Raw genomic sequence first — 27,483 nt, 5'->3', positions numbered from 1 at the left:
AAAACCTGCAGCTAATACAGAATGAAAACACCAGTGATAAGGTCACATTTTGCTTAGAAACAGCAGAGGTGACACTCTAATTGAATAAACAATTTGTTGTGTATTATGTATTTTGCTTTAGTGATTGCCCAGCCAGGCTGGCAGTCACCCTGCTTTCTTTTTATAGCACACCTGAGTTCAACGCTTGCCAGCAATTCAGAGTTTGGTGGTTTGTCTTTTAGTTGATTTTTTTCTTTTTAAACAAAATTCATTACCTTCCTACAACCTTCCCCCACCCCATTAGTGTGCCATCAGCATTGCTAAATAAGCACATCTGCTGAAGGCGCTGCTCTGGTGCCACATCTTGGAGCAGTCACTCCCAACAAATGTCAGGCTCAGATTTATTTGCAGAAGTATTAGGAAAAGCAGGCTCTCTGGAAAAAAAACTGATGGGAAAAGTGTGCAGTCCCATTAGTGTTTGAAACCAGGGGGCTGTGTGTACTGAGAACAGTTTCTGCCCTGTTGCTCAGCTCTGTGTTTGCTCAGGCAAGCCTCAGCAGGCAGATCCAGCTGCTGTGCTGCACACAGTGCTCGCTCCTGGGGGCTGAGTGCGAGGACAGCGCTGTGACTCACAGCCACTGCTCCTCTGCACAGTCACCTGCTCTGGGGAGAAAAATTACTGCAGCCCTTGGAGCCTGAGTGGAGCTCTCATGCAGCCCACCTTTGTTTTCCAAGTAGCAGGTGATCCTGGGTCATCTGCTTTCTGTACACACAAAATGACCATGCAAACCTTTTTTTTGTCTAAAAGTAGCCACAGTCCAGCAGCACAGAGAAGCAAGGGCTGTGTTTCCCTGTGCTTGTTAGTTGCATAGTGCTGTTAAGGCTGGTACAAAAAAAATCAACTAGCATGCAACAGCCTCTTGCTGTAGGTCCATAATCTAAGATGCATTGGTCAAACCTTTAGATTATTTTAAAATTGGCTCCTTGCAAAATAATCTTTCTGGTGCACAAAAGCTGGTGTGCAATGTTCGCTCCTCAAAGTGCCTTTTCAGACTTGAGACAGACAGTGCTGTGATGTGAGTTGAGCAGCTCAGCACATGTTATTCCCTAGGGCATAATGAGTGCTGGCAGGACCATTTCTTTTATACTTCCATTCTGGTTCACTGCTAATTATATAACCCAGAACTTATTCCCCCTCTTTTTTTTTCTTTTTTTTCTTTTATTAGTCATGTATCTCCCTGTAGCCTCTCACAATTCCTTCTCTTCAGTAAATGACATTTTAATTTGCATTTTCATTGTAAAATAACCAAACCAAACCAGCCCATCTCTAACACTGCAAAGACTTTTTGCACAGGTGAGAGTGCATGAAAAAGCCCGAGGAACAACAGAGCTGCTGACCTCTCTCAGTTGTTTGGCATCATTCAGTCAGGGCAAGTGGAGAGGAGCAGCACTGTCCTTATCAGGGCCAGTTTTCCCTGATGAGTGAGGCCACTGTCCCTCCCAGACACAGGCACCAGGGTGAGGTGTGAGCCCTACCTGCAGGTTGTCACACATCTCCTGGCTGTAGGTGAGGCGCTGGATCTCTGTGGGAGAGCTCAGGTACAAAGCCTGCCCTTCGTTAGTGAAACAAAAGGTCCGTGCTATCCTCATGTCTGTGACAGGCAAATAGTTGATGTCCAGCAGCGGGCGAAGGCTGGGCAAGCTGAGGAGAAGCAGATTCCCAGGTTAGTCACCAGCTGCCACACATGGTACACCTGCTCTGTGCCTGCATTTTAAACCAACACTTCCCTTTATGCTCTTCATAACTGCAACAGTTAAAGTACAGCTCTAAGCTGAAAAATTCTGCCACAAAAACGCTGCATTCCCATCATATTTTGTTTGCTTGCATGGAGGAGTTTCAGCTGCCTTGCCTCCATGCCCCTAAGGCTTCTGCTTCTGTCTGGATATGGGATGTGCATGTGGCACGGTACGGCTTGTGCCACACGGTTTGGCTGTTTGCAGGGCAAGGCCTGCAGGGACATTGTAGGAAAGGGCCTGGCAGGGCCCTGCTTCCACCCTGTGGACAAAGGCTCCAGCATCACTTTTGCTGTCCTCCAGCTTCCTGGGGTTTGCTGTTCTGGACAGTACTTTCCCAAATTTACATGGCCTGGCCAGGGAAACAGGGAGCAGCAAGGTGAAGGTACAACTACAGGGCTACTGCACAGTCAGCTTCTGGAGGGAGGGGACAAGGAAGGGAAACCAAGTGATCTGAACAGAAAAGCTTCAGAAGTGCCAAGAGTGGGACTTGGGACTTCACAAAGGATACACAGAACCCTTTACATGGCTGGGTTTTATACTTCTCTACACCCGACCCACTATAACTGAGCACATTATCAGGGCTTTCTTTTATCATAGCCAGCCATCCACTGTCACAGGCAGGGGATTACTAGAAAACACCAGGAGCTTGCTTTACCGTGCACCTGCCTGCCTTAACTCCCCCCATGGAGACAGCCCAAGGATCAGGTGTGGCTGCATCAAGGCAGGGAATTAACCACACCCACCGGGGAGTTAACGCAGAGCATCAGGTACTCTGGAGCTAACACAAGTGGAACATGACAGCACTGTGCCACCTCTTTGCTTAGTTTTGCCACAAAATGAGTTAGATAAGTACCTCAGTGTCATGATGTGCCCATTAGCACAAAAGCACGCCAGACAGACGCTGTTACAGAGGGTGACCACATCTGCTCGCAATAAAAAGGACGTTTCGGTGATGTTGTGGACATAAAGACATGTTTGGGAAGGCAATGAGAAGACTTTGGCTTGTTTTTCTGAACAAATGACTGCAAATTGATGATCACCCATATCCTGGGAGGAGGAAGGGGAATGCATGACAAGTTTCCTTTTCCTTGCTTTGTCACCGTCATCAGCACTGTGTGGATCCCTCCATACTTCATAGGGTTGGTGTGTCAGTGTCCCCATGCAGTCCAGGCACGCGAAGGTCAGCACGGCTCCCTTCAGTGTCAGGACGGTGCCTGCAGAACAGAATTTCCTCTCACTGCCACTGGCACCACAACCAGAGTGCTTGCCAGCACAGCACAGCTGACACCCAGCTTTTGTAAACACAGCACACACATTAATCCAGCCAAGGTGACAAGGCGTGCTTGCTCAGTTCTCTCTGACCACATGAGAAGGTGAACAAACAGCCTGCCAGTACTGGAAAGGTCTCAGGCAGCTGATATCTATAATGATGGATGTGATACATGCTGTTAAAGATGGCCTGTTGTTTATCTCTACATTATACTAGTAGAATATTTATTCCCCAGCAGTAAAATTGCTCCAAGTCTGGTGACCTTCCAGCATTGTTTTTCTAAACAAACTGGGGTGGGAAACCTCTGCTTCTGTGCATTCTCCATTTTTTGTCCATTTTTAAAGCACATGCTGCCTCTCCTCAGACCTGACCTCTCAGCCCTCTGTTCTCTCTGCTACACCATCTGTCACTCACTCAGCCAAGGTCTCTCCTGGTACAGCAACCTGCCAACATTTTTGTTTCCTTTCCTGAACTCCCTTCTGCTTCTCTGCAGCTTTCTGATACTGAGAGAGCCAAACTGCTTGCAGAATCCCAGACAGAACTATAAACAGGACTGTAATTTCACAATATGAAGGAGCTCTGGTAATTTCCTGGTCCTCACAAGAAATATGTAATTTTGCCTGTTACACAAGGCAATTGTTGGAACTAACACAACCAAAAAGTCTCAGTCCATGAGGCTGTTGGTCCCTCATGAGCATCTTTACCTGTGTGCCCTCCACTCAGTGAGTGACCACTGCTTGATTTTTTGGGACACTTCTGCCCAAAAGGCCATACAAAACCATGCAGTTATTGCCCCACTGTACCAAGACAGACAAAAAGCAGGAAGGGAGCTGCACTCACCGCTTGGTGACACCATGACTGGCTCCGACTGCCGTGAGTCGTCACTAGCAGGCAGATTGAGGGACAGGATTATGACCATCCCGAGGCCCGTCCCGACCCAGAGGCAGGAGGAAACAGCAGAGTCGTTCTTGCGGGCAAAGGACTCCATGAAGTACAGAGCTGTGATTGCCTCCTTCGAGTCCCTGTCGATACTGGACACGCTGGAGCTTCGGGAACGGCTGAAGGAGTTTTCCCTGTTTTCTGCATAAATAAATACAAGCAAACAGGCATAAATTAGTGCTCCAGGAGCAGGCACAAGCCTGCAGCAAATACAAACTCCCTGCAGAGTACAGAAAATAAAGTTTTCTTAACCCGAGCAAACATTCTGACCTTAGCATGATACCAGCTTGCTGCCAGTGTATAAATAAGTGTGGAAAATGCTGTCAGACATCATCAGTTAGATCTGCATTAGAAATAGCTGCCTATTATGGAGATTAGCATGGACTAATTAGAATTTACAACAGCCTTAGCTCAAAGGACTTGTTCTAAATAGCACAAAATAATTTTATACCCATATGTTACCAATGCATTTAGAATTAATCCATGTATCTCATTGCTGCAGGACATGAAGGGAGATGCCATTACCAGCTTCAGAGCATGTGTCCCCTGCTCTGCTCTTGTTGTCATCACTAGGACATTCTAGCACTGCATTCACAGCCATCATTTATTGTGAAGGTATTAATAACTCCTCCCTGGGGAAAAGACATCCATTGCTGAACTGAACCCAGTCTCCAAAACGTCTCAGGGTACACATCCACTCTGGCTTCCCAGGGAGTGAAGTGAGAAACCTGCTCTGTGCCCTTGGCAACAGCTGCAGAGTGAGCTGGCACTGCCTGAGCTTTAGCAGGCAGCATCAAGAGCCAGCTGGAGACAGAGCTGTGCTCTCCCCACTGCAAGTGCCCAGGTACAGAGACTCTCTGAGCTTTCCAGAGAAAGGTAATGATGAAAAGGCTGAGGAGCTCAGCTTTGCTTTGTCTAGTGCTAGGCAGGAAGCACGAAGCTGTGTGAGGGAGCCCCTGGCATTAGCAGGAACATCAGAGGCTATAAAGCACAGAGGGCTAAAAAGTTCCTGAAGAGTCAAGGAGCCAGAGGAATATGGGAGTAGGGCTGGCTGCTGCACAGTCCTTGCAAAACAACTCATGCCAGTGCTGTTGTTTACCAACCTGTAGTTAAACATGGGATCAGATCACTGCAAACCCCACATGCTCTTTTGCAACAATAAGAACTGGAGATGGAGAAATAGTTGAAGGTACTGGATGTGAGATAAAGGTCTTGCTCCTGAACCTGTCATTATGAAGCGGATCTGTACCTGGTACAAAATTGTCCTTTTTATAGATCAGAACAGTCACCTCTTCAGAGCCAATAGAAGTGTCTAAAAAGAGGAATAGTTTCTGCCATGGTTGAAGAATAAAACTAGAAAATTACTTTCTCACATACTCCAGCTTAAAACTGAGCTAATCCCCACACTGTATACATGATTCCTGTGCTCCACCAGAGCAGCAGCTTTGCCAGTGAATCTCTTCCTCAGACAACAAACTGCAGCATTGTGTTTCCCTGCCCAGATGCCTCAGTGTAAAGTTATCCCTACACTGCAGCTCCCTGAGGAAGACTGGAGAGAACCAGGGCAAGGCACTGCTGCAAACACACCAAGTATTTCTGCGTGTGCTTCTGCCTTAAGTGCTGGCACAGAGATTTGGGGCAGATTCTCCTGCCACTCTTTCACACTTGGGCCACCTTGTGTCCTTTGAGGCCATTTGTAGCATGCCAAAGATGAGTTTCACAGGACAGCTGTTCCTGGCACTTCACTTCCACTCTCATGGAAGAGAAGCTTATATCTACTTGAACTTCCAAGCACTGCCCTCACCCCATTTCCACGTTTGTTTAGGCACTGTTGTAGCTCTCTAGTTGTGTCTCAGCACTGCTCCATGTAGCTGCATAAACTGGGATTGTTGGCTCATCTACAGACACAGCTGCTAATACCTTGAGAATAGTGTCTCCCATAACCCCAAGAACTTTGTACTCCTCCTGCAGGGAACAAGTTGGCCCAGCTCCCTCCTGAGCACTGACAGCTGCCAGGTAAAGAAAGGAAGACAGTAATTTCAAGGCAGAAATCATCATGGCTATATATATATATATATATATATATATATATATATATATATATATGTTTTCTCCCAAAGGGTACCTAATCTTTAATAAAAATGCTATTATGTAATTAATCTTCTCTTTAACAGGTGTATTAATATCACAGTCACATAAATTTCAAAAAACGGTGGTGCTCAAGCTAAGAAAGATGTTGAAAGGACAAATGCAGTTGGTGTAGGCGACATACACATTACTTTAAATATATGATGTGCCATTTGCATGTGTCATCAAGCTTTCTCCCTCCCTAAATTAACAAGAAATGTTCCTCACTCCTGTGCAGTACAGTTAACTAATACATCTCTGCAAAACTGACACTAACAGATATAATCTTTAGGACACTTTTGGGAACATACTGTGCCATTTTCTATTAAATACACTACTCAAACTGAAATTCTAAAGATCAGCAAGACATATGCCAAAATTTGATGTCATTAAACATATCTGAACAGCAAAGTCTGCAACTGCTATGTGACTTTATTGGCTGGCTCTAAAGCAAGGTAGAAATCTCTAGCCTTTCCAGATTTCAGGATAAAATTTAGTTAAGTCTTGTTCCCTGGGACACTTTTCTCGAAGAGATTCTGCTCCAAATTCTTCATCTAGAAAGCATGCAATTGTATCCTGGAGAAATACAAAAGCACTTTCCTTGGGAAGTTTTAAAAATTTGCTAAATTATTTACTAGTGTGCTTTCTATGCCTTAAAATGACATCCCATCTTCTCAAAGTTGACTTACCAGTCTGTAGCAATCCTTAACTCAACCACCATATTCCAGGTTTTCTGTTCTATTTCCCTTTTCTTGCTCTGCATGATGGGTGTATCCAGAATGTCAGCTACATCTTTCTGCAGGAGTCTGAGGTAGGACCACTCCCTTGTCAAAGCTGATTTGGATTCTGTGCTTCAGTGTGGGGACAGGACACTCACCTGTGAAAAGCTCCTCAGAAGTTTCCGTCTTCTCCTCCTCTGGAGGACATCCTGCTACGTGGTCCTGTCTCATAAATATGCTTCTATCTCTAGATTGCTTCCTGCTTTGAGGAAGCCCAGTATTCCCTTTTCTCTGAGAGGCACATATCCATCTCCAGGATCCATTAGGTCCCACACAGCCCCTCAGATCACCACATCCTTTCTCCTCATCCTCTTGCACACCCAGATTTCTTGGCTTTTCTCCCGTATAGGTCTCCAGGCTGTTCCTGCAGCTGGCAGCAGAGAGCACCATCAGAGGGACCCAGCGGCCCCTGAGTGCTAAGCAGTGACTGCAATTTGGGAGATGCTGCTCTTGGATGATGAACAGCTCTGAGCTAAAGCATTACTACCTGCAGTCAGTGCATTTCAAAAAGCTGCACTCCATGGGTCAAGGCCACACAGAATAAACACCACTGCTGTCCTAAGAGTAGCCCTGCTTACTTCAAAATGTTTTCATTCAGCCCCATCCTATGCAGGGTTTGGGTTAATGAGGTGCAGATGGAAACTCAGGAACCAAATTCCTTTGTGACACTGGATTGGTTGTTAAATTTGGGTGATGAGCCAGCAGCATACAAACAGAGGCTTTATGACTTAAAAGCAACCAAAACCTCTCTAAGTTGCTTCCCACCTCATGGAAAAACACACAGGACACTTCAACGCCCAGGCAGGTTAAAAAGGAAGCTGGTGCTTTCGAGTCCTCTGTCCATCCTCTGTGCAGTGCAGTGCTGCTCGTTGTGTGAGGATGTCCTGATTCCATGGAAGTGCTGGAGCACTGGGAAAGCCACCCACAGCCACAAAGGCACATGCATTGCAAAAGGACAGGAATGACTGAGCCAAACATCATCATGACATGTATAAAAAGCAGCCCTGAGCAGTTGTCCCAGCCCCTTCCTTGCCTGACAGTGTCCTGCTGCAGTGCACTGGTGTCTAGGGGAACATTAATTTAGGGCTTAGGGGTTTTCTGAGAATTTAAAAGATTGAGTAAGTGATTCCATGTGTTTCAATTCACCTGTACAGAGCAAAGACTGCAAAGGTTTGGGTTTTTATCCTTTAACTTCCTTTTGCTTAGCAGAAATAAAACCAGAATTTCCTCACTTTCCTATGGAATTAAAAAAACTCCACATGTATGTTGTTGCTCAGGGGAATGTTCTGACTTGGCTATTCTCAGCTGCAGCAAAAGCTTTGTTAAGGGGAACACATCCTCACATATCCTATCTTCCAGGAAACTGTTCCTTGGATTTTTATAAAACAGTGGAATTAGGACTAACTAAGTGATTTTCTTTATGAAGTTAGGAATCAGAAAAATAGAAGTATCACTTGTTAAGAGGAATGAAAAAACCCAAACTCCCAGTAACAAAATCAACATTTTCATAGCAAATATTTACATTCATTACTGAAGAGTTTTTCAATTGATTGTCAGTGTCTTGGATGCTATTTATAGGTTCTTTCCTGGTTATAAAGTAATGAGTAATTGATCTGTTTATGAAATATATACAAAAGCTGGCCTTTTTGACATGGAAATCAATATAATCAGGGGGAAAAAAAAAAGTGGAATCATTTATATTCTCCTCACTTGGAGAACTCTAAAAGTTTTAATCCAAAACCACCAAACCTAACAGAGGCCAATGGAACTATTTAAAACATTTGCCAGTTTAAGACCATCATCTTACATTTTAAGACAAATCTGTCACTTTCAAAATTATGTAGTCAGGAAAGCATTCAAAGCTCTGAATGTCAAGAGAAATATATGGTAAAGGAATTATACTTACAGCATGAATTTGTGCACAGCAGCATCACAGAGACACAGAGACCAAGCATGGTGCTGATGGCCATGCTTCAGCAACACCGAGGAGAAAGGGGCAGGATGTAACACACATTAAGGAACACTGCACATTTGATTAGCTATAAAACCAAGATTTTAACAGCACCACTCTACAGCTGCATTCCACATAACACAACTCACTAGAAAGCAGCAGAAGTTGTCCTAAGCACAAATAATGTGCTAATAATCTGGAATTTTACTGCAAATTATTTCCTACCAGAACAAGTTATATAAGTTACCCTAAAACTATGCTGTGGATATGCAGCTTGCAGAGCTTTCCAACCACTGGAATGGCTGTGGCTGTGCTCTCATGGAGCTCACAGCTGTGGGATGCTTCACCCTTCCTGGAGAAAGTTCTGAAATGCATTGCCCTGAAGTTGCTATAATTAAGGCAGTGTAACCTGCAAGGTTTCATCAAATTCCCACTGACACAACACTGATGGAATGGATGGCAAATAAAGGCTTGAAAGAGAAAACAGATTCAAGACAGTAGACCTGGATCTTTGGTATTTCCAGATTATAGTAAACTTGAGGTTTAAGTTTTAGTTCAGCAAGGTTTAAAAATAGAAGGGAACTGTCAGGGCAGAATTATTCTTCATGTTGAAAAAGTTGAAATAATTTCTATGAAAATGTAAAAGATCTTTGCAGTAAGAATCTATCTAACTTCCATATTTAATTGTATGAATCACTTCCCTTGACTTACACAAGCAAACTGTCTTTAACATCACTAAGAGCTCAATTTGGACTTAGTTGATGAGCTTGGACATGTGTTCTTTAATCAAAGACATCACAATTCTCTAGAAATGAAACCCCAACCTGAACTATCCATTCTGCTGAAGTATCTTTCATAACACTGATGGCTCAGGAAAGAATAACTTTTATACATGGAAGTACCCAAGGGTAAGGTGGAGATAAAAGGCATCATGGAAGATGATGAAGCCATGGCATGGCAGTATCCCTGCCCCAAACCTTTCTCACCTGGGCTACCTATGGTGCTGGGCACCTCAGCCTCATCCCCAGGCTGTCACTGGGGTGAAAATTCAGAGATCCAAAAAACCCTGAACCTCCAGGGGCATTAGAAGTGGAAGAGGCAGGCCAAGGGAAGCGACCATGGATATAGCAAAACACTGTGTTGATCTGAAGTGATGGCTAGTAAGGAAAAAACCTAAATTTGAGTACTTAGGGTATAACTCACCCTCAAATTCAACATGCTTAGAGTACAGTGTAAAATTAGCTTCACCTGGAATCAAATCATTATTTAAATTAAAACTGACTAAACTGACTAGACATTCAGCGACTGTAAGAACAACAATGTTTTCATTGAGTTAGTTGTTTTAAAAACAAGGAAAATTTGCAGATTCTCATAAGAAATCAAGTCAATCCTAGTAGAACCTCACAGAAAACATACTCCCAGGAAAGTAAGAAGCATACTTTCTAGATCTAGAATAGGTCTTCTCTGCAACATTTTCATCTGCAGAGGTGCACAGACAAGAAATATGGTGACAAACAGAAATGTTAGTGGGAATGTGGTTTACCACAGTGTCTCTAAGCTTTTTGCTTTTATACAAGTCTTACCAATTACACTGATGGCAAAGTAACTTCAAACGCTATCAAAACTGAAATGATTTATAGGAAGAATCAACACCATCAGCCCCTCCCTGAGAAATTAATTAATTAATTAAGCAAAGGGCTTTTCCATATGCTATGGAAGTCCAGCTGTGAAAAGCCATGGCACTCAGGGGCCTCGTGAAGCATGGCCCCAGGACTGCTGTGCCACATCCAGGGGATCAGGTAAGAGTCAGTCTGGCTTGGCTGCTTGGGGATCGTTCAGAAATGATCCACTCTGCAACACAGACAGCATTGGCAAAGGGAATGTGCTGGAGAACATGAGCTGCTCTGAAAACCTGCCAGAGAAGCAATAACCTCCTCAGAGAATTAATTTCTGCAGTTAACTACCCTTGTGATCAAAATGAATCCCCAACTGTCTTCCTTAAGTCAGGCTTCTGCCTCAGTAATTTATGTCCTGTCCTTTTCTCAAGAGACACACACAGCTGACTATTCCCTTCTTCTCTGCAGTACCCAGCCATGCATTTGAATAATTTTGTGCTTTTTTCCCCCCCAATATTTTTCTAGATCAAGCACCAAGGCCCTTTTTCTGTTTCCTTGGAGGCCTAGGAAGCAGTGCCTTAAAAGCTACACCAACCATCCTCTCGGCCATCATTACCTACCTCACATCCACATGTGGGCTTCAGACCCAAGAGACTCAAGAAAAAGAAGAGCCAGTGATAAAAACAGAAACCTCTTCTTCTACTCCCAACCTTGCCACATGGGAAGGAAACCTCATAGCCACATTTACTCATCCAGTGTAAAAAAATCCAATATGTTATGGATCCAGCACTGCTGGAGACAGCTTAACAGCACAGCCATAACTGACAGGAGAAAAATGATATAAATTTTATATAAATTGCACAGCAAACACTGCAATGCTCAGCACAATACCAGGTGAGTCTGCTTCCTCAGGCAGTGGCCTTTTTTCCAGGATAATTACTCAATATCATGTTTCTAGATCCCAACTACAGCACACTGGACTTACCTGGAATTTTCCATCAGGCTACCTAAAAGGCTTTTTTTAGATGATAATTTTCACAAATATTTTTGATGAATAAAAAAAGTTTAAATTATATAGCATATACCAAATACTGTGTATTTTCCAAAACAAATTGGACAAAATCATGCAGATGAGAGAACAACTCATCCCTGAATAACTGTACTCTTCCTATGCATATTCAGACACAAAAGAAAAACTTCAGGTATAAAAGTATACTGGATCAGTTAAAATGGAAATCGTGTTGTACTTGCCATATAATTTTGATAAGGTTATTAAAAATAATAACTACTAGAATGGTTCGTTTTGCCAGCTCACAGTGACATTTCAATTCAAGTGCTCTGTATCAAATTTTAACTAGATATAATCAACAGAGTTAACCCAAAAGCTAAGTGCTGAAACTGAATTATTTTAAAGGAAATCCAAAGCATTCCTAGAAAATTACAATGCACAGCAAAACCTTACTGGGATTCCATGTTCAGAGGCAATTTTGTAACACCAATATGTAAATGGCCTTCATAGAACAAGGTGATTAGGCTGGTCTAATTAAAAACAACATAGTGGGGAATAAAATAACAGTAAAAAAAGGAAGACAGTTTTCTATCACTGCTGCTGGAAGTAAATGAATTTCCAAACACAACACTTCAAAGGAAAAACACTCTGCCTTTACTTTCTTCCCATGATGTATGATGGAACCACAGGAGGACATGTGTATGCAGAATTCCCAGATTTCTGTATGGATGCAGACAAGGAGGAAAAAATGGCAGACTCGGGTAGCGCAAGCCAGAGAGAAACATGGAGAATGAAAAACAGCTTTAAAAAGCAGTGTTGGAAAAAAACAAAACAACCAATAACCAAGAAGTATCAAATCTGAAAGGCTTCTCATAACACACCAAAGAGAAATGTGTGCCAGGACGTGGATCTGTGCACATATCCATGCACCCACCAGCTACAAAAGTACAACCACACAGAGTTCCCTCCCACAGCAATTTTGTTTTTATTCCTTAAGGCCACTGTTTCTTTAATTCAGGGGTTTCTTTAATCTAGAATTGTAATTAAAAATTCAAACAAAATACATTTTTTGTTTTCCTGTGCAGAAAAGAAGAAGATGTTTGGGATCTATTAATCTACACTGTGATTCTTGATCAGGTTGGGATGTCTGCAGGTTTAAAAACTACGTAAGCTTTTAGGCTGAGATGGACTATTTTGGGTCTGAGCCAGAGTACAGAAGGCGAAACAGTTGAGCCACACATTTTCCCTAGGAAGATAAACAAAAATTTAATCCCTATTTCAGTGTTTCTGTGAAGACCTGCAGAAAAAAACTGGGTGCTAGTCAGAACCCAGAGCTGGAACAGACTGAAACATGAGCAGTACAAATGGCTACAGCCCCTAAAGAAATCCAGTAAGCCTGGAGACAAAACACATTCCCATTCTACAGAATGTTATCATGGGTCAAAATCCATGTGAGGATTTTATTGGCTAAGAATAATTTGCATTAATGTGTATTTTTTATCACTGTTTAAGAGCACAATGTTAACTTGATAATAAAAAAATGTGGTTTATACTCTGTGCAAGAAATCCTTATCAAAGAAATAAAATCACTAACTCCTGAAATCTCAAAAACTTCTTTTCAAAAGGGACTTGAAGCTCAGCAATGGAATTTCCTGTATTTGTGGGTTTGTTTACAATGCCCATAAATTTTTACATAATCTCAAGAAATGGAGTGCTTAATCAAAAGTATATGTGAAAACCAAATTGTTTAGAATCTGATCATGGAGTAGCTTGGGCTGGAAGGAACCTTTAGAGGTCATCTGGTTCCAACCCACCTGAAACAAACAGGGATAGCTTCCACTAGGTCAGGCTGCTCTGAGCCCTGAACAATCTGACCTTGTGATCCAGGGATCACCTCTGCGGGCAACCTGTTCCAGTGTTTCACATAAAAAAAAAAGTCTCTCCCTTATAAATAATAATATGCTAGTGAGAATTTGCAAGGTTCTAACTTTCTTTTTGCTAAGATTAGATATAGAATACTGAGGAACTACAGATTTTTTTACTACAGCCATAAGAGTGCTGCATTTCTGAAAGCAGAAGATACTGAGACAACATGCAGCATTTCAAAAAGTATAAAAGAGGATGATGAAGAGACTGGGGAAAACATAGGTTTAGGCAGTAGCAGTAATGATGCACCACTTCTCTGCCACTGCTACTTGGCATTTGAATTATTCTGCTATGAATGTGGGAGAAATATCAGCACTGTATGAATCTGAGCAGTTTGCAATATTTCAACCAGCAGACAAGAGAACTATCCTACCCTTCTCTCCCCCACCCCCCATTTCCTTCCTATGATTCATCATTGGAAAGACATTCTTCAAAACTGTTTGTCTGTATTAGGAATCCTTCTGCAGAAGTAAAGAGGTGAGAGTCAGCAAAATCTTGACAATCAGCTCACTGGAACAAAGTCAGAAGAATTTATTGTGTGAAAGTTTCTTGAAAATAGACTTGATGAAAATGCTGGAAATGCAGTTCCTATTGTACTAGGAGGTCAGATTTAAGTAAGTAGAGTTTGAAATCCAATGCAAGGGGAGAAGATTCATCTATTATTCTAATATATGTCTTATGATTACTTACCAAAATGTATTATCTTTTTAATCAAATCATATAGAAGAGGTTGTAAAGAACAGGAACTGGAAGCATTGTTAAAAAAAACCTCCAAGTATTATCAGTGCCTTGGAGACAGGCTTAAAAAAGGTAAGAACCATTTACCCACACACAAAGGCTTTTTTTTTTAATGTCTAAGAAGTCCTTTTGAGATAGCAAACTAATCAAAATTCTACTCTGGTAGAATAATAAAATCCTACCAAATTCTAACCTGAAAAGCTGCCTTTCTAGAAAGAATATAAAACATGTATCTTGACTCACCTCATGAGAATATAAAAATAAAGGAAATAATTTCTTGGGAATACATCTATTTTTTGTGGCAGCATATGCTCCTAAGTAGCCAATAAATTCTTAGCAAAGAGGGGAATTTTTTCATTTTATTTTGGAACAGCTTAACCAGAAGGTTTTGGTCAAAACCACTTTCACATTAGAGAGAGAATTCTTATTATCAGCATATTCTTTCTCAAAGATTTTACTTTCTCTTCTTCCTTTTCCCTCACCCAGACTAAGAATCTTTCAATCATCATACCCCCTTCCACCATATTTTTTAGTAGAAAACTCTTTAGAAACACATCAAACCACTTGAGCGTGTCTAGAAATTCAAGATACAAGAAGAACAGTGGAATGTCAGTCATTCCAGGCAGATCAGGCAGCAGAGCTAGAACACAAAAAATTAATACCACTGAAAAATAGTTTAGACAAGCTGGACAGAAGGCTTTGCTTTACTGGGAGACCACAAATAACCAGAAAACTATTTTAGTCAACAAACCTGCAAAAAGGTGATTTGTACACAAATCCACACACCCAAGGACAAACTGCAACCATGCCCCATCACATGACATGCTGATATAAATGACTCTGGAGATTGTCTGGCTTGCTCTTGCAACAGTCCTTTACTGAAGGACTAACTAACAGACTTTACTGAACGTTTTAATACTATCTGATTCCTTCAAATAGGAATTTTTAATGTCAATTAATGCAATTTACTTCTCAAGCCTGAAAGCAAGTTAGATTATTATCTCTAAAAGGCATACACTTTTATATTAAGCTTGATAGGTATTATAAATAGTGATGAAGGACATAAAGTGAATCTTTCATGACACAGGTATGCAGAAAGCAACATGATGCCATTGAAAGTATCACTGTTCTGCTCAATGTTTTGTGTACAAGAGTCAGTGGGACCTTAGGGGGCTGTGGGTTCTGCCTGCCAGTGACCCTATTTACTCTGGAAGGATGGAAGAAAAAAGGAAGCATAAAAGGATTAAATAATACTGTGGCCTTGGCAGGTACAAGTAGTGCTGATATTCCAGCAATATCAACATACAAGAATTCCAGAAGAGTTTGGTACTACATAGGATGAAGAAAAACACTCAGCAATAGAAACTACTGTGGCAGTGGTATATTTTCCATCAGGAGCTCTTATATGACAGTGTTACTTACCATGTTTGTGTGGCAAATAAAGAGAGCTATAGGAAAGGATTATGTTATGTTCATAATCAATCATTAATGTGGAGGAAAAAAAATTGCTACTTTATGTTACCATAAAATAGAAAAAATCAAATCTTCTAGCCCTGTGCCACTAATAACAAAGGTATTTGAAACAATTTGCATTTAAAAATACAAAGGTAGACAATCTGAGTTATATAATTCCCCTTGCTCTGTCTTCATTTACAGGTGTGGAAAACAGGGAGCACTGGTTCCAGCCAAAACTGTGATGCAGGTGGGTGGCTTAGGATACAAATGCTCCTCACAATAAGAGGGTTAGAATCATGGTGCTGCTGATTGCCTACCACAGTTTAAAGCGTTAGTTAGCTCAATGCAATAACCCAGACAAGAATCCTGCTGAACTTATTCCCTTTCACACCTGGCGAGAAATTCACAAACACCTGGCAGAACAGTCATTGCCACCCACCTTCTGTGGTGACTGGGAGAGAAATCTCCATGCAGGCTGCAGACTGGGCTTTCCTGAAGGGGGGCCTGCCGGGCCCTCGGCGGTTTGCTCTCGACACATCTGCACTGGAAAGGCGTTTGCCTGAACTGCAGCTCTGGGATGTTGGGCTTGTACAGTGACCATTCACGTGATCTGGAAAGTGAATGCAACAAATGCTAGGTAAAGTGTCAAGCGCCCGAGATTCAGAATGGAGGAGAGATGTGTGTTCTGACACTTGAGAATGGGTTAAATCAAATCTTCTGTGAGCAACTACCGATTTGTTTTACCAACCCATCACATGGATGTGGAAAATAACTCACCACATCTTTGAGGTATAGTTTGAAAAAACCAAGGGCCACAGAACTGGGCACGTGTTCTTAGAGCTGCAGATCCCACAGCATTTTGCTGACCTATGCACACAGGCATTTACCAAGGTACTGCAGGTAACACTGGCACCCTGCTGTTGTGTCTCCGAGGAGATACCAAGTAAACTTGAATGTTTTCCTTCCTTTTTGCTCTCATAAGAACTGCAACTATAATTTACTAAAGGGTAGAATTCAGAGCTAGACATCTCCCCTGCCTGACTCAAAGCCACAGGAAACAGGCCACTATTTGAGATAATTACAAAAATAGCCATAATATTGCTAAGTATTTCATTCTTTATATATCACATAGATTTATTTTACTTCTAAGGAAACTGCTGAACAATTGATTTGTCTGCAACAGCTCTATAGAAATGAGGCCACGGTCAATCAGCACAGCGCATGTTGCTGTCTCACGGGGTGGGAAACAAATCAAGCCTGCTTCAAAATCTTACTGCATTCATCTGTTCTTGGTCAACAGGTCTTTAAACCACAACATCCATTGATCAGGGCTTGGATCAGAGTTCAGAACTGGACTGGGCAGTAAAATATTAATGTGGTATTTTTCCTCCTCTCATGCCGGGCAAGACAACATAAGGAGAATTAATGAACACAATTTCCCCTTCAGCATATGAAAGGATACACACCCAGGTATAAGTGGATTACTTTTGGTCAGCAGGTTATTTTAAGTAAACAGCAGGTAATAAGCAAAACAAAAGTTCAGGTTCATGCAAGCAGACTGAGGATTTTATCCAAAACTGCTCAACACTACAGGTAGGGACAATCTTGGGGTTTCTGCCTTAATTTTAAAGGTTGGGTTATTTATATCTGAGAATTATCTTAGTCTTCAAGAGTCTGCATTTAAGTATCATATTCAGTCAACTCTCTTTGATTTGTATTGAGTCCAAGGAAAAGATGAATGGTCATATACCAAGATAAATTTATTTCTTGCTTACCATGTCATGATAGCACCAGTGTACATTATGAAAAGCTATTTCTATATTCACTCAAAATTCCAGTCCTATACTGAATATACAGTGTACAGTGTGGTACATGTAGCCTTTGAATGTGCAAGACACGTCCTTTCCATGTGAAAAAAGTTCACTCTCAATGAACAAAAGTGGAAAAAAATGTTCAGAATTATAGATTAGAAAGCAATTTAGTATCTGTACTGCGTAACAAAATATCTCTGTAGGAGACACAGCTTCCATGATTCTTGTCATTTTTCCTTAATACATGGCTATTAACTGAGCTAACAGCAGATGTAAAACTGATGTGGATGACTCATTCAATTTTTAGTTAGGAAATTTTCCAAAATTTGCTGGAACTGTTTGTATATTTCAGCAGAAAGTCCTTTGAGATCGGGGGCTTTGTTCAAGGACACAGGCTGACTGTTCAACCTCAGCAACAGACACATCCTCATCCAGCAGCTTCCTTTCTTCAAAATTCAGTTTGTGGGAAGGTGTTTCAGCATGATAGCTAATTATCTCCAGGGGGAATCCTAGGAAGTGGTGAGGAACATAACAGAGTGAAAAAAATCATATTCTATAGAAACATCAACAGCATTTGTGAGTCCTCTCCCCTGAGCATTGCACAGAATGGCCACAACACATCCAAACCCCTGTTCACTATGCCTTAGCATAAGAGAAGTGCTGCTATGTTTCTCTAAGTATGCTGGCTTGTCTCAGTTACCTTCAAAGACCCACATGAAATCATCATGAGGATCTGGGCACCTAATTCCCTTTAGCTGTTTTGACAATGCTTTTTTGAATAAGCAAAGCCAGTTCCTGGGAAGAAAAACAAAAATCAGGCCTCATCCTAGAAGCTGCAGGGATATCCCTTCAAGCACTGGAGTTGGTGAAATATTAGTGGATGCTGTAACAATAAGCAGAAGAGGGATTTTAAGGATCAGCTACAAACTTGTCTGTATTTTAACACCGTTCTGTTCCTCTGATTAGATACAACTTTAAAAAATGTATACAAGAAGAAATGCAGGTCTTCAAGCCTTAGTTAAAAACACAGGCATTGTACAATGAGTAAGATAATTATAGGAAACATGACTGCAATTTTTTTCATGGAGGAACTGAAAAGAATCCAGCAGATAAAGACCACTCAAATCTATGAGAAAATTCTATGTGTGTATTTAAAAATTAACTTCTCACATTTTTTAATGCTCTAAGGCCTGTGATACAAAACAATTCTAAAGGAAGTTTATGTACTGCTTAAGAAAGGGTTCCTTACTCCATCGTCTGAAGAAAGATGAAGTGTCCAAGAAAAGTGACAAGGAAAAAAAAAATGTACTACTTTCTACAGTGTACTTTCTAAGGGAGAATGAGAATGTTCAAGCTCTCAGCCTTTCAGAATGACTGCAGTGATTTACTACCCCTCTGAGGCCTGAGTCACCTGATTCTCCTTTGCCATGACAGATGTCTCCCAGCCACCCCAAAGAACACGTACAGGAGGCTTGTAAAAACACGGCTTTTTTCCAGCTTTGTTTGGTAAGGAAAAGCAACATTTTCACTTTTGTCCTTGCTGGATTACTGCTTTTGTCACATGGTCACTGGGGCTCTTCTTGGCTCAGAAATATTAATTGATAGGAGCATTAGCTGACACCAGGGACATTAATGTTGGACCTAAGCAGCAAGGCACAGATTGCTCTGTGCTACTGACACAATAGGGCAGCAGCTCCTCACTCTCTCTTCTGCTGGAGGAGGCAAAGAGTTGTTGCTGAAGAAAACACTTCACAAAAGATCCTTTTTCTACCACTGCATTTGCTACCACCTCCTACCCCTTGGATGGTACTACACCTCCTAGATCCATGGGTGCTGCTACCCATGAGGTGAAGGGAATTAGAATTATCCTCTCCAGTGCTCCTGGATCCCTTCAGCCAGTCTCACACTACTGCAATATGTTTGGGCACCAGGGTTTAGTGGAGCTTATCCTGGAAGCAGTCTCCAAACTGTGTAAGAGCCATCCCACTATGCCAGGAGAATAGCCTATCTACTCCCTGTGGATAGTGAACTAAATGGCCAGGCCTCAGTTTATAGCTATTCTGAGCATTAATTTAAAAATTTAGGGCTCATGCAAGCCTTTGGAAGTAATCATAGGGAATTACCCCTTTAGTCCATTTATACTAATTTAACTGTAATGGTTTAATAAAGCAGTAAATCATGGTATGCATATATGATGTATCAAAATATGTAACAGTTCATGACATAAAATTCTGTAACATTCTCCATGTGCTGCTTCTACAGTGAAGTTCATGGTTGCATGCCTTTGCTGGGCCCATGGAATTAAAATTGCTTACCCATATGAATTAAAAATGCTTTATCTGTCCCTGCTACCAAACACTAGCACCATTCAGTGCCCTATGCACCCCACAAACTGCTTTAAAAAAGAAAGAGAACTGAGCTGGATGTAAGGCAAGAGTGCCACACAAAATACCAGTGGGATGATGAGATCAAGAGGAACTGGAGAAGCAACATCAGTTTCTGTGAACCTGATGAAACTGCTGAGAGATGTGATGTGCAACATGACAGCAGCAAACCTGCAGGGCAGCCTCAAATTCAGCCAGATTTTTTTGAGGCAAGTTGCACAGGGAGAATATTCGATTTACACATGCAGATTTTAGTTTATACACAGTAACATGTATATCCTACACAACCTGCCCGATTACAAACAGAACTTTTGAACAACTTGGTGACCTCTGCAAAAAAGCAGAAGAGATCAACAATTTACCAGTAAAAAGATGAACACTTGTTAAAGCCAAATGTAATAAAAATGTCAGTAAGAAAGAAGCACTCATTTGCAGTTAGTGCTTAGCAATTTTTTACACTCGACACAAAACATCAGGGAAGAATATGAGCAACCAATTATTTCAGTTCTAACAAAGGGATAAATCCAAACAGAAAAACTAGTTGAAAACCTTTTTACTAATGATTTGAGAGATGCTGAGACAAAAAAAAAGAATATCCATAATTACAAGCATTATAATATCATTTTAAGTTGCAAGGAAGTAATCAATAAAAGAGAAGATGAGAACCAGAAGAGAACCAGAGAAATGCTTTAACATGGAGCAGAAAGAAACTGAAAAATAAGTCTCAGAGAATCTTCTCAACAGCTGTTGGAGAATACAATCTTTACTGTTAAAGTGAAGAAAACTCCATCTGTTTCCACTGGAGGATTTTTTGTGTATTACCAATAAATTAGATTTTGAGTAATGACTATTGTGGTGACTGGCCTTTATTTTTACATATCAAAGAGATACACATTTGAATTAAGAAAAAAATGCAATCTTAAAACTGTACAAATGGCCCCAAGAGCTGTCTCAGGTTGGTCTGTAAATAATCAATATGATTTTGTGAATATTCATTAGTGAGAACACAGACTGATACCATAACATATAAGAATTTTGAGGAATTTATTAAAAAGAAATTTCCTTAAAAAGTCAGAAACACAAATTTCCCTTGGTGCAGTTCTGTCAGCCAGGCAGAAGAGAAGGTGAAAGCCCTGGCAGAAGAGGTTAATGCAGAGACACTGCCAACAAAAATGTACATTTTTAAAATCATGTCTTCATCAGTTTGAAGAGGAAGGAAGAGTTGCCCTAATGACATGTTGGTAGAATATCTAGGTCCACTCTAACACTATAATATGCTGTCATTGTAACATTCTGCCTACTGTCTGTATAATGTAATGGCATTCTGCCTATGGTAACAAAATCCTATCACATACTTGGTTCTAAATCCACTATGCTTTTTGAAATCAGGATGAACAGATATATTTGTCAGAGAACCGAATTACTGTGAAGTGGCTGAAAACATTAGGTACATTGTCAGATCACTGAGAGATTCTCTTTTAAAACTACTATTTTTTGCCTGAAATTATAAAAAAATGGAATGAAAATAAAAAAAATAAACAATCTCCAAATGAAAAAATATTGAGAATACATTATTGTATGTCATAACATCACCTCTACATTATCTTATCTGAAAAATCAAAACTTTGCAGTGCAAACCTAAAAAAAAAAAAAAAAAGAAATCTACCTTTGCTCCCACAGAATAGTGGGAAAATTTTGGACTACTTGGATCTAAGTCTGCTCCTCAGATTCATCTGCTGTATTTCTGGTGATCACACTGGACTGTCTCAAAAAGTACACAGCACTCAGTGTTCCCCCACAGAATAATCCAACATAAATGGTTGCTATGCTTTGTGCAATAAACAGGAAAATACAAGACAAAAAACTTGATTGAATTCTGAAACATAAGCATGAAACGTGATAAATCCTGGGCTGCACAGAAGACAACACTGGGACATGCATGCAAGCAGACAAGACCACCTGGAGATCAACAACTTGTCCTGAGCACCCCTTAGTGAGGCATTGCACCTGCATTTTCACCATGGAAAAAACTGGCATTCATTCTCTGGTTTTAAAAACGAAAAATGTTACAACCTGAGAGGTGAACAGAGACCTCAGAATGGAAGAATACCCTGCATGTGTTTGCAGTGCTTGAAAGGAGTGGAAAATGACTTACCTTTGAAGTCCTCAGTAGGGAATTCTTCTTTATGTAAAACCAAAGAACTTGGGAACAGTGAGTACCTGTTACTCTGCAGCCTAACCAGTTGCATATAATTTTGTTGTTACCAACTCCTGAGTGTATGATGATCTTTACTGCTTGTTTTGTTTTTCCAGCTACCAAACTTCACTGCCTTTCCTTTGTGACGAAATTTAACTGTATTACTTATAATCATTTTAGTCAGGGTATTTTTGTATAGTTTAAGGCACTTACCTTTCCTTTTAACTACTTGCTTGTAAAATTCCCAAGTAGATCAGCTTGTTGTATTTTTTTTTTCTCATCTGGAAACATTAGAAGTTAGAACACAGCCCCTTTCTGCTGTGAAATATAATCACAGAGTACATGTGTATTCTGCTATAGTAACTGAATTATCTTGTTGCTTTTTTAAAATTCTGGTCATTTGGACTGGTAAAGTGCTAATATAGCCATGAGATATATAGGTTCTCTTTTAAAAATGTTTGACTATAAACATTCTCCTACTTAAGGAAGGAAGAAACTGGTGCTGTCATACACCTGACCTTCAGAAGATTAAGAGACTTTTGTCTAGTAGGGTCCTCAATATCAAATATCAAAATCCAAGCCTCAAGATGTGAAATAGCTGAAAGAATAAAGTTTTAAAACCATTTCTGCAAAAGTGAAAGACTTTAGTCCACTTCATGATGTTTTGCACCTTCAGAGTGATCAAAGTTGAAGCAGAAAATGCAAAGCTCATCCTCCACAGACTCAGCAAGAGCATAACCAGCTGTCTGAGGGCTGAAATCCTTCCCCTGTACCTGGTATTTGCCACACTGCAGATCAAGTGCTGTGAGACTTGACTGGACACTGTCCTGACCTACCTGGTGTAGCCTGACCTGCTTTGAGCAGGATGAGGGTCTAGACAACCTAGACCTGGGGGGCCTAAAGGTCCCCTCCAAACTTGGTTATGCTGTGATTCTACCTAGAAGCAGAGTTGAGATGATTCCTCAATTCAGATGGTACTTTCAGACTGAGAAGGAGACAGAAAGTTGCTCTACCCTTCTGGAAGGAGACATACACTGGACAGTCCCTAAAATCCTTATCATGCAAAAATATAACTAATTTCCAATATATATTGCCAAGCATTTAAAGAAAATCCTTTATACAGCTGGATGTCTGGGTTGCCTTTTCTACAAAGTCGTACCAAGGAGGAAAGCAACTCATATAGTTTCAAAATTTCTGAAATGTTCTTTAGCCTTGTAAACAGACCTATGGGTCCAGATAAATCAATACAGAATGCTCCATCTAAAATCTACCAGCATCCAATGCACTAGTAAGCAAAAACAGGTTAAAAGCTTCAAAATGGTGTGAGTGTCTAACGTCTGCTGTAAATACTTTGAAAAATTAAACCAAGAATTGCTATAACCCTGCTGCTCATTCTTAAAATGGAAATGAGGTTTCATTTATTCAGGTACTGTTTTATAGGCTTGGGAGCATCCAAGAACTGATGCTTCCCTGTCAATGAAATACAAAGGCATCAAATGGTGGATGTTTTCATATTATAACTCTATTACCATATACATGAATCAGACAGATTCCACAAATCTCATCCAAAATGGACAAAATGAATTACAAACCCATAACCCCAGGTCCTTAATCTGATCCTTGCAATTATCTTTTATGAACCCAACTTTCAGAATTAAAGTTTTTGGGCTTCTGCATTGGAATATGTTTCTCAAACCCCTGGAAAAAAAAATGAGCTTATTTGGTAATTCTTCTAGATTTTCACTGCAGTATAAAATGGAAGACATTAACTTGACTTGGCAAAGAACTCATTCACTGCTTATAAGTATTTGCAGAAAGCATAGGAAAATATATTACAATTTTGAAGATCACAGCTTAGCAAAAAGAAAAAAAAAGTCTACTTATATTTGCATTTCCTTTTATTCTTTCACTAATAAAGTCTAGGTGATGGCATAATTCCTTACAGTCAAACCATCTGTTCACAGTAATTCTAGATAAATCAGCAGTTACTGACTCTCCCCCATCTTTAGCTATGGCTTCTGTCTGGCTGCCTGTGATCAGCCGGAACCTTTAAAAGCTTGTAGTGAAATAAGCAGAAATATTTTCTAAAAGAAAAATACAAGGTGATGTTTGAAGTGGCTGGTGAAACAACATCAGAAAGCTCTTGTACCGAAGCAGTTCTATGTGTCTGGATATATCTCAGACTCTCCACTTGATTCAATAAAATTAAGATTATCCCCATAATTCATCTCTGTGAAACACTGCAAGGAAATGAAGATGATCTGTTCAGAAGACCTTGGGAAACATTATTTGGTTTAAAAATAAAGATACTATCATTCAGAGCTGCCTCTGAAGGGTAATAGAGAAGCTGTACAGCCTATGCAGCAGCATTGCCACGTCTTCCTTCTGGTCAACTCAAATAAACATTGGGTTGCTGTGACCTGCAGTAGCTAAAACTATCAACGAGTTTCAGTGTATCCCTTCATGTGCCACATCACTCATTTCCACGTGGAGATACAACATCCACAGGTGACAAGTGCTTCAGCAAGGAGAGATAATAATCACCACATCAAAATAAAAAGAAGCTGAGATCAACTTCCTCACTCATATAAAGGTCAAAGTGGAGTCCCAAAGTACCTTTAGGTCATGAAAATCCTGCTGAAGTTTAACAAGAACACCCTGAGTCATCAGATCACACATTATTCCCCTAAATGATAGCAAACTACTCCCCAGACAATTTCCAGTACAGGCAACACCTCCACCTGAAATAGATTTAACTTCTACTTAACCTCTACTATTTACAATTCAAAGCAAAGTGAAAGCAAGGACATTCCACGAGGCAGATCATAAGAAGGGAGCAGAACTGTAAGCTGCCAAATGCTAATGTATGTCCCAATTAGCTGCAGCCGCTGCTGAGAGTGGGAGATGTATCAGCACTCTCTAAAAAGCTACGAGCCAGAGCCAATGGGATGCATGGACAATATTTTACCATCTCAAAGCGGTGACCTGAATATCTTTACAAGAAGTGTGGGCCAAAAACTATTGTTAGCCCCTGAATATTCAGACTATGGGGAGAATCTCAGGCAACAGCCAAACAGTGGATAAATAATCTCCAAGAGCTCTGGCAGTGTGGCCAGGGTGTTTTGGAGTAGAAGTAACTGAAACACGGCCATCACCTTTTCCAGGAACTCTCATTTAAGTGTAGCTCCTTATACTGAGAAAGAGAGGCTCTTCCCAGCCTGTTGTAAACTAAGCAATCTATAATTCAGCACAGTTTTAATGGCTAGAATAATTAACAGGAATATTTTTTCCTTCTAAGACAGTCATGGATAAGAGCCGAAAGTTTGGGGGGTTTTCAGTCCATTTTCTTTTCCTTTTCTAAACCTCTCTCTGCTGTCGATTATCCATGAGTATCTGCCAGCTTATACATTGAATGCTTCTTGCACATGCTTCGTCCTTAGCTTCTGGGTAATCTGAGCACAGGATACCTGATTGCTGCAGCACTAACAACAAAAAACAGGATGCTTTAGTGACAATTTGATCACTCCTTTCAGTCCTTATGAACCTCTTGGAACCAGTGGCATTCCACTATTTTCTGCAGGATGTTGAACTAGACCTTCTCAGACTTATTTTAGTTCATACTTAGTTTGTTCAATATTCTTAAAAATAATGAATACAAGCAAATAAAGGAATGGTAGAAACATGACTACTCTGAAATCAAAACTACAGGCAGGATTATGCATTCCGCTAATCTTCTAAGTTCCTTACATATGTCATACATTTAAAATGGATCATCATTCTTCCAACTCTTTCAGGTTGAATTTGTTTAATTTCTGGAGCTTTTTACCCTGCTCCCCTGTCCTTGGGGTTTTCTGGGGAATTTCTGGTGTTTGTTTTGGGTAGTTAAAATATAAATCTGCCTGCAATTTGTCAATATATTCCAGGAAAAGCTTACAATGTCCTGCTCCCAACATGATTACAGGAAGGCTGATGATAAGGTAGCTTTTTCTCTGATATATAACATTTTATGTTACACAATAAAGCTCTCACCAATTCTAATCACATTGGTATACTTCTTACTTTTTCAAGATCCTCTAAATACAGTCTTTTTTCCATTAAATTTATATTTTGCTTGTCTTATGCTTCAGGATTTACAGCTATTTAATGCTATGTGTCCTTCAAGACAATGTATTTTTAATAACACTAACAAAAATAAGTTGATCTGTAGAATATGGCTTAGTCTTAAGTCCTATCCTATGGCTATTTTGATACTCTAAGTATTCACCTTCCCTCTTAATAGCTGCCCATTATTTTAGTGATAAATATTAATTTTACGGGTTTATAGGTGCCTATATCTTTCACCTTTTTGGAGTATTAGGAACATTACGATTTTCCACTCCAAATTTTGTTTGGGTGTACTCCTCCATTCCTACTTTCTCAAACTTATTTCAACTGAATCACTTTGTACTCTGAAGCCTGCACAATTTGGATTAAATTTTACAGCAATTTTTCAACATTTGCTTACTTAATCTTTACCAGGATAAATTGACAGTTTTCCAAGTTTCTCAGTCATTTATAAGGTGAAAGACATATTTATACCCCTGACTTTTGCCTTGTGGAGCAAGTGCTACCTTGGTTAACAGGTGCACATGATTTCCAGTGACAGAAATGAAATTCAGCTGTCTTATCCAAGGACATGATCCAACTTTAGTTTTTGTCTCTAAATGGACACTAAGTAATGAGGCTTTTTCAGCCATCTTACAAGGGAAACTTCCCAAGAGAGCAAAACTAGAAAGAACTCCTTGAGACTGAGAATATTTAAAGAACATTTATAAGAATTTTTTGTGTGAACCCCATATTCTAATCCAAATACCAGGAGCAATAACCTTTATGTGGATATGGTGTTTGTTGCACGATCTGCTCCCAGCAGTTTTAGGTTATTCAAGATATAGAAATTTTCATTTTAGCTTTTTGGAGGTGAAATTTGTGCTCTCATTATGCTCCTCCACCGAAATATTAAAGCAGAATTGAGAAAAAAGATTACAGCAAACTATGTATTTAACAGCTGGCTGAGGTAAGTCTCAAGGAGAGGACTGAGACAAATGACTGATTTCCGATTTGACTTCTCAGACATTCAAAGACACCATCAAATACAGATGTTCAATAGTCTTACCACTATTGTGGCACAACTCGTACACCAAATAAAGAAAATAGACCAGCGCATGCATTGGGTATTACAGGCAGAGTTCACCAACAACCAGCTGGGAAAAACTTCTGGAGTTTTTTCAGAATAAAGTATTACACACACACAGTGTGTAATGATTGGCAATATAGGTCTACATGAAATAAATGAATATTAAACAAGCAAAATGCTGAGAGCTGCCAACAGAACTGTATGGGTTAATAGGTGGTTTTTAGAAAGCCTTTTCAGACAAAGCCTCTGAGGTTATTGTGTTATCTCATGAATCAGTTGGTAAAATGTTTTGCCAATGAATGTAAGGAAGTTTAAAGCTGTTGGCTTTCGCC

The 27,483-nt window shown here is 40.3% G+C and overlaps 1 protein-coding gene and 1 long non-coding RNA gene across 8 annotated transcripts in view; both read right to left on the bottom strand.

The window, feature by feature from the left end:
* Positions 1-27,483, bottom strand: part of STXBP5L (syntaxin binding protein 5L) — a 185,074-nt gene that overhangs the window by 6,571 nt on the left and 151,020 nt on the right. For 5 of the 7 annotated variants that reach the window (XM_064410300.1, XM_064410301.1, XM_064410302.1 and 2 more), the window contains 4 exons: positions 16,026-16,196; positions 3,887-4,126; positions 2,630-2,990; positions 1,516-1,681 (listed from right to left, as the gene is read on the bottom strand). In XM_064410300.1, coding sequence (XP_064266370.1) covers positions 1,516-1,681; positions 2,630-2,990; positions 3,887-4,126; positions 16,026-16,196 — 938 coding nt within the window. The remainder of the gene's footprint in view (positions 1-1,515; positions 1,682-2,629; positions 2,991-3,886; positions 4,127-16,025; positions 16,197-27,483) is intronic. The other 2 variants (XM_064410306.1, XM_064410307.1) reach the window with 1 other exon arrangement.
* On the bottom strand, positions 17,329-27,481 carry LOC135294705 (uncharacterized). The gene is made up of 2 exons (XR_010356783.1): positions 22,192-27,481; positions 17,329-17,906 (listed from the first exon to the last, which is right to left on the bottom strand). It is a non-coding gene; the product is annotated as an uncharacterized LOC135294705 (long non-coding RNA).

Source organism: Passer domesticus, chromosome 2 (genome assembly GCF_036417665.1).
Source record: "Passer domesticus isolate bPasDom1 chromosome 2, bPasDom1.hap1, whole genome shotgun sequence".
Classification (NCBI taxonomy): domain Eukaryota; kingdom Metazoa; phylum Chordata; class Aves; order Passeriformes; family Passeridae; genus Passer; species Passer domesticus.
This window is presented reverse-complemented; position numbering and strand designations above follow the sequence as displayed.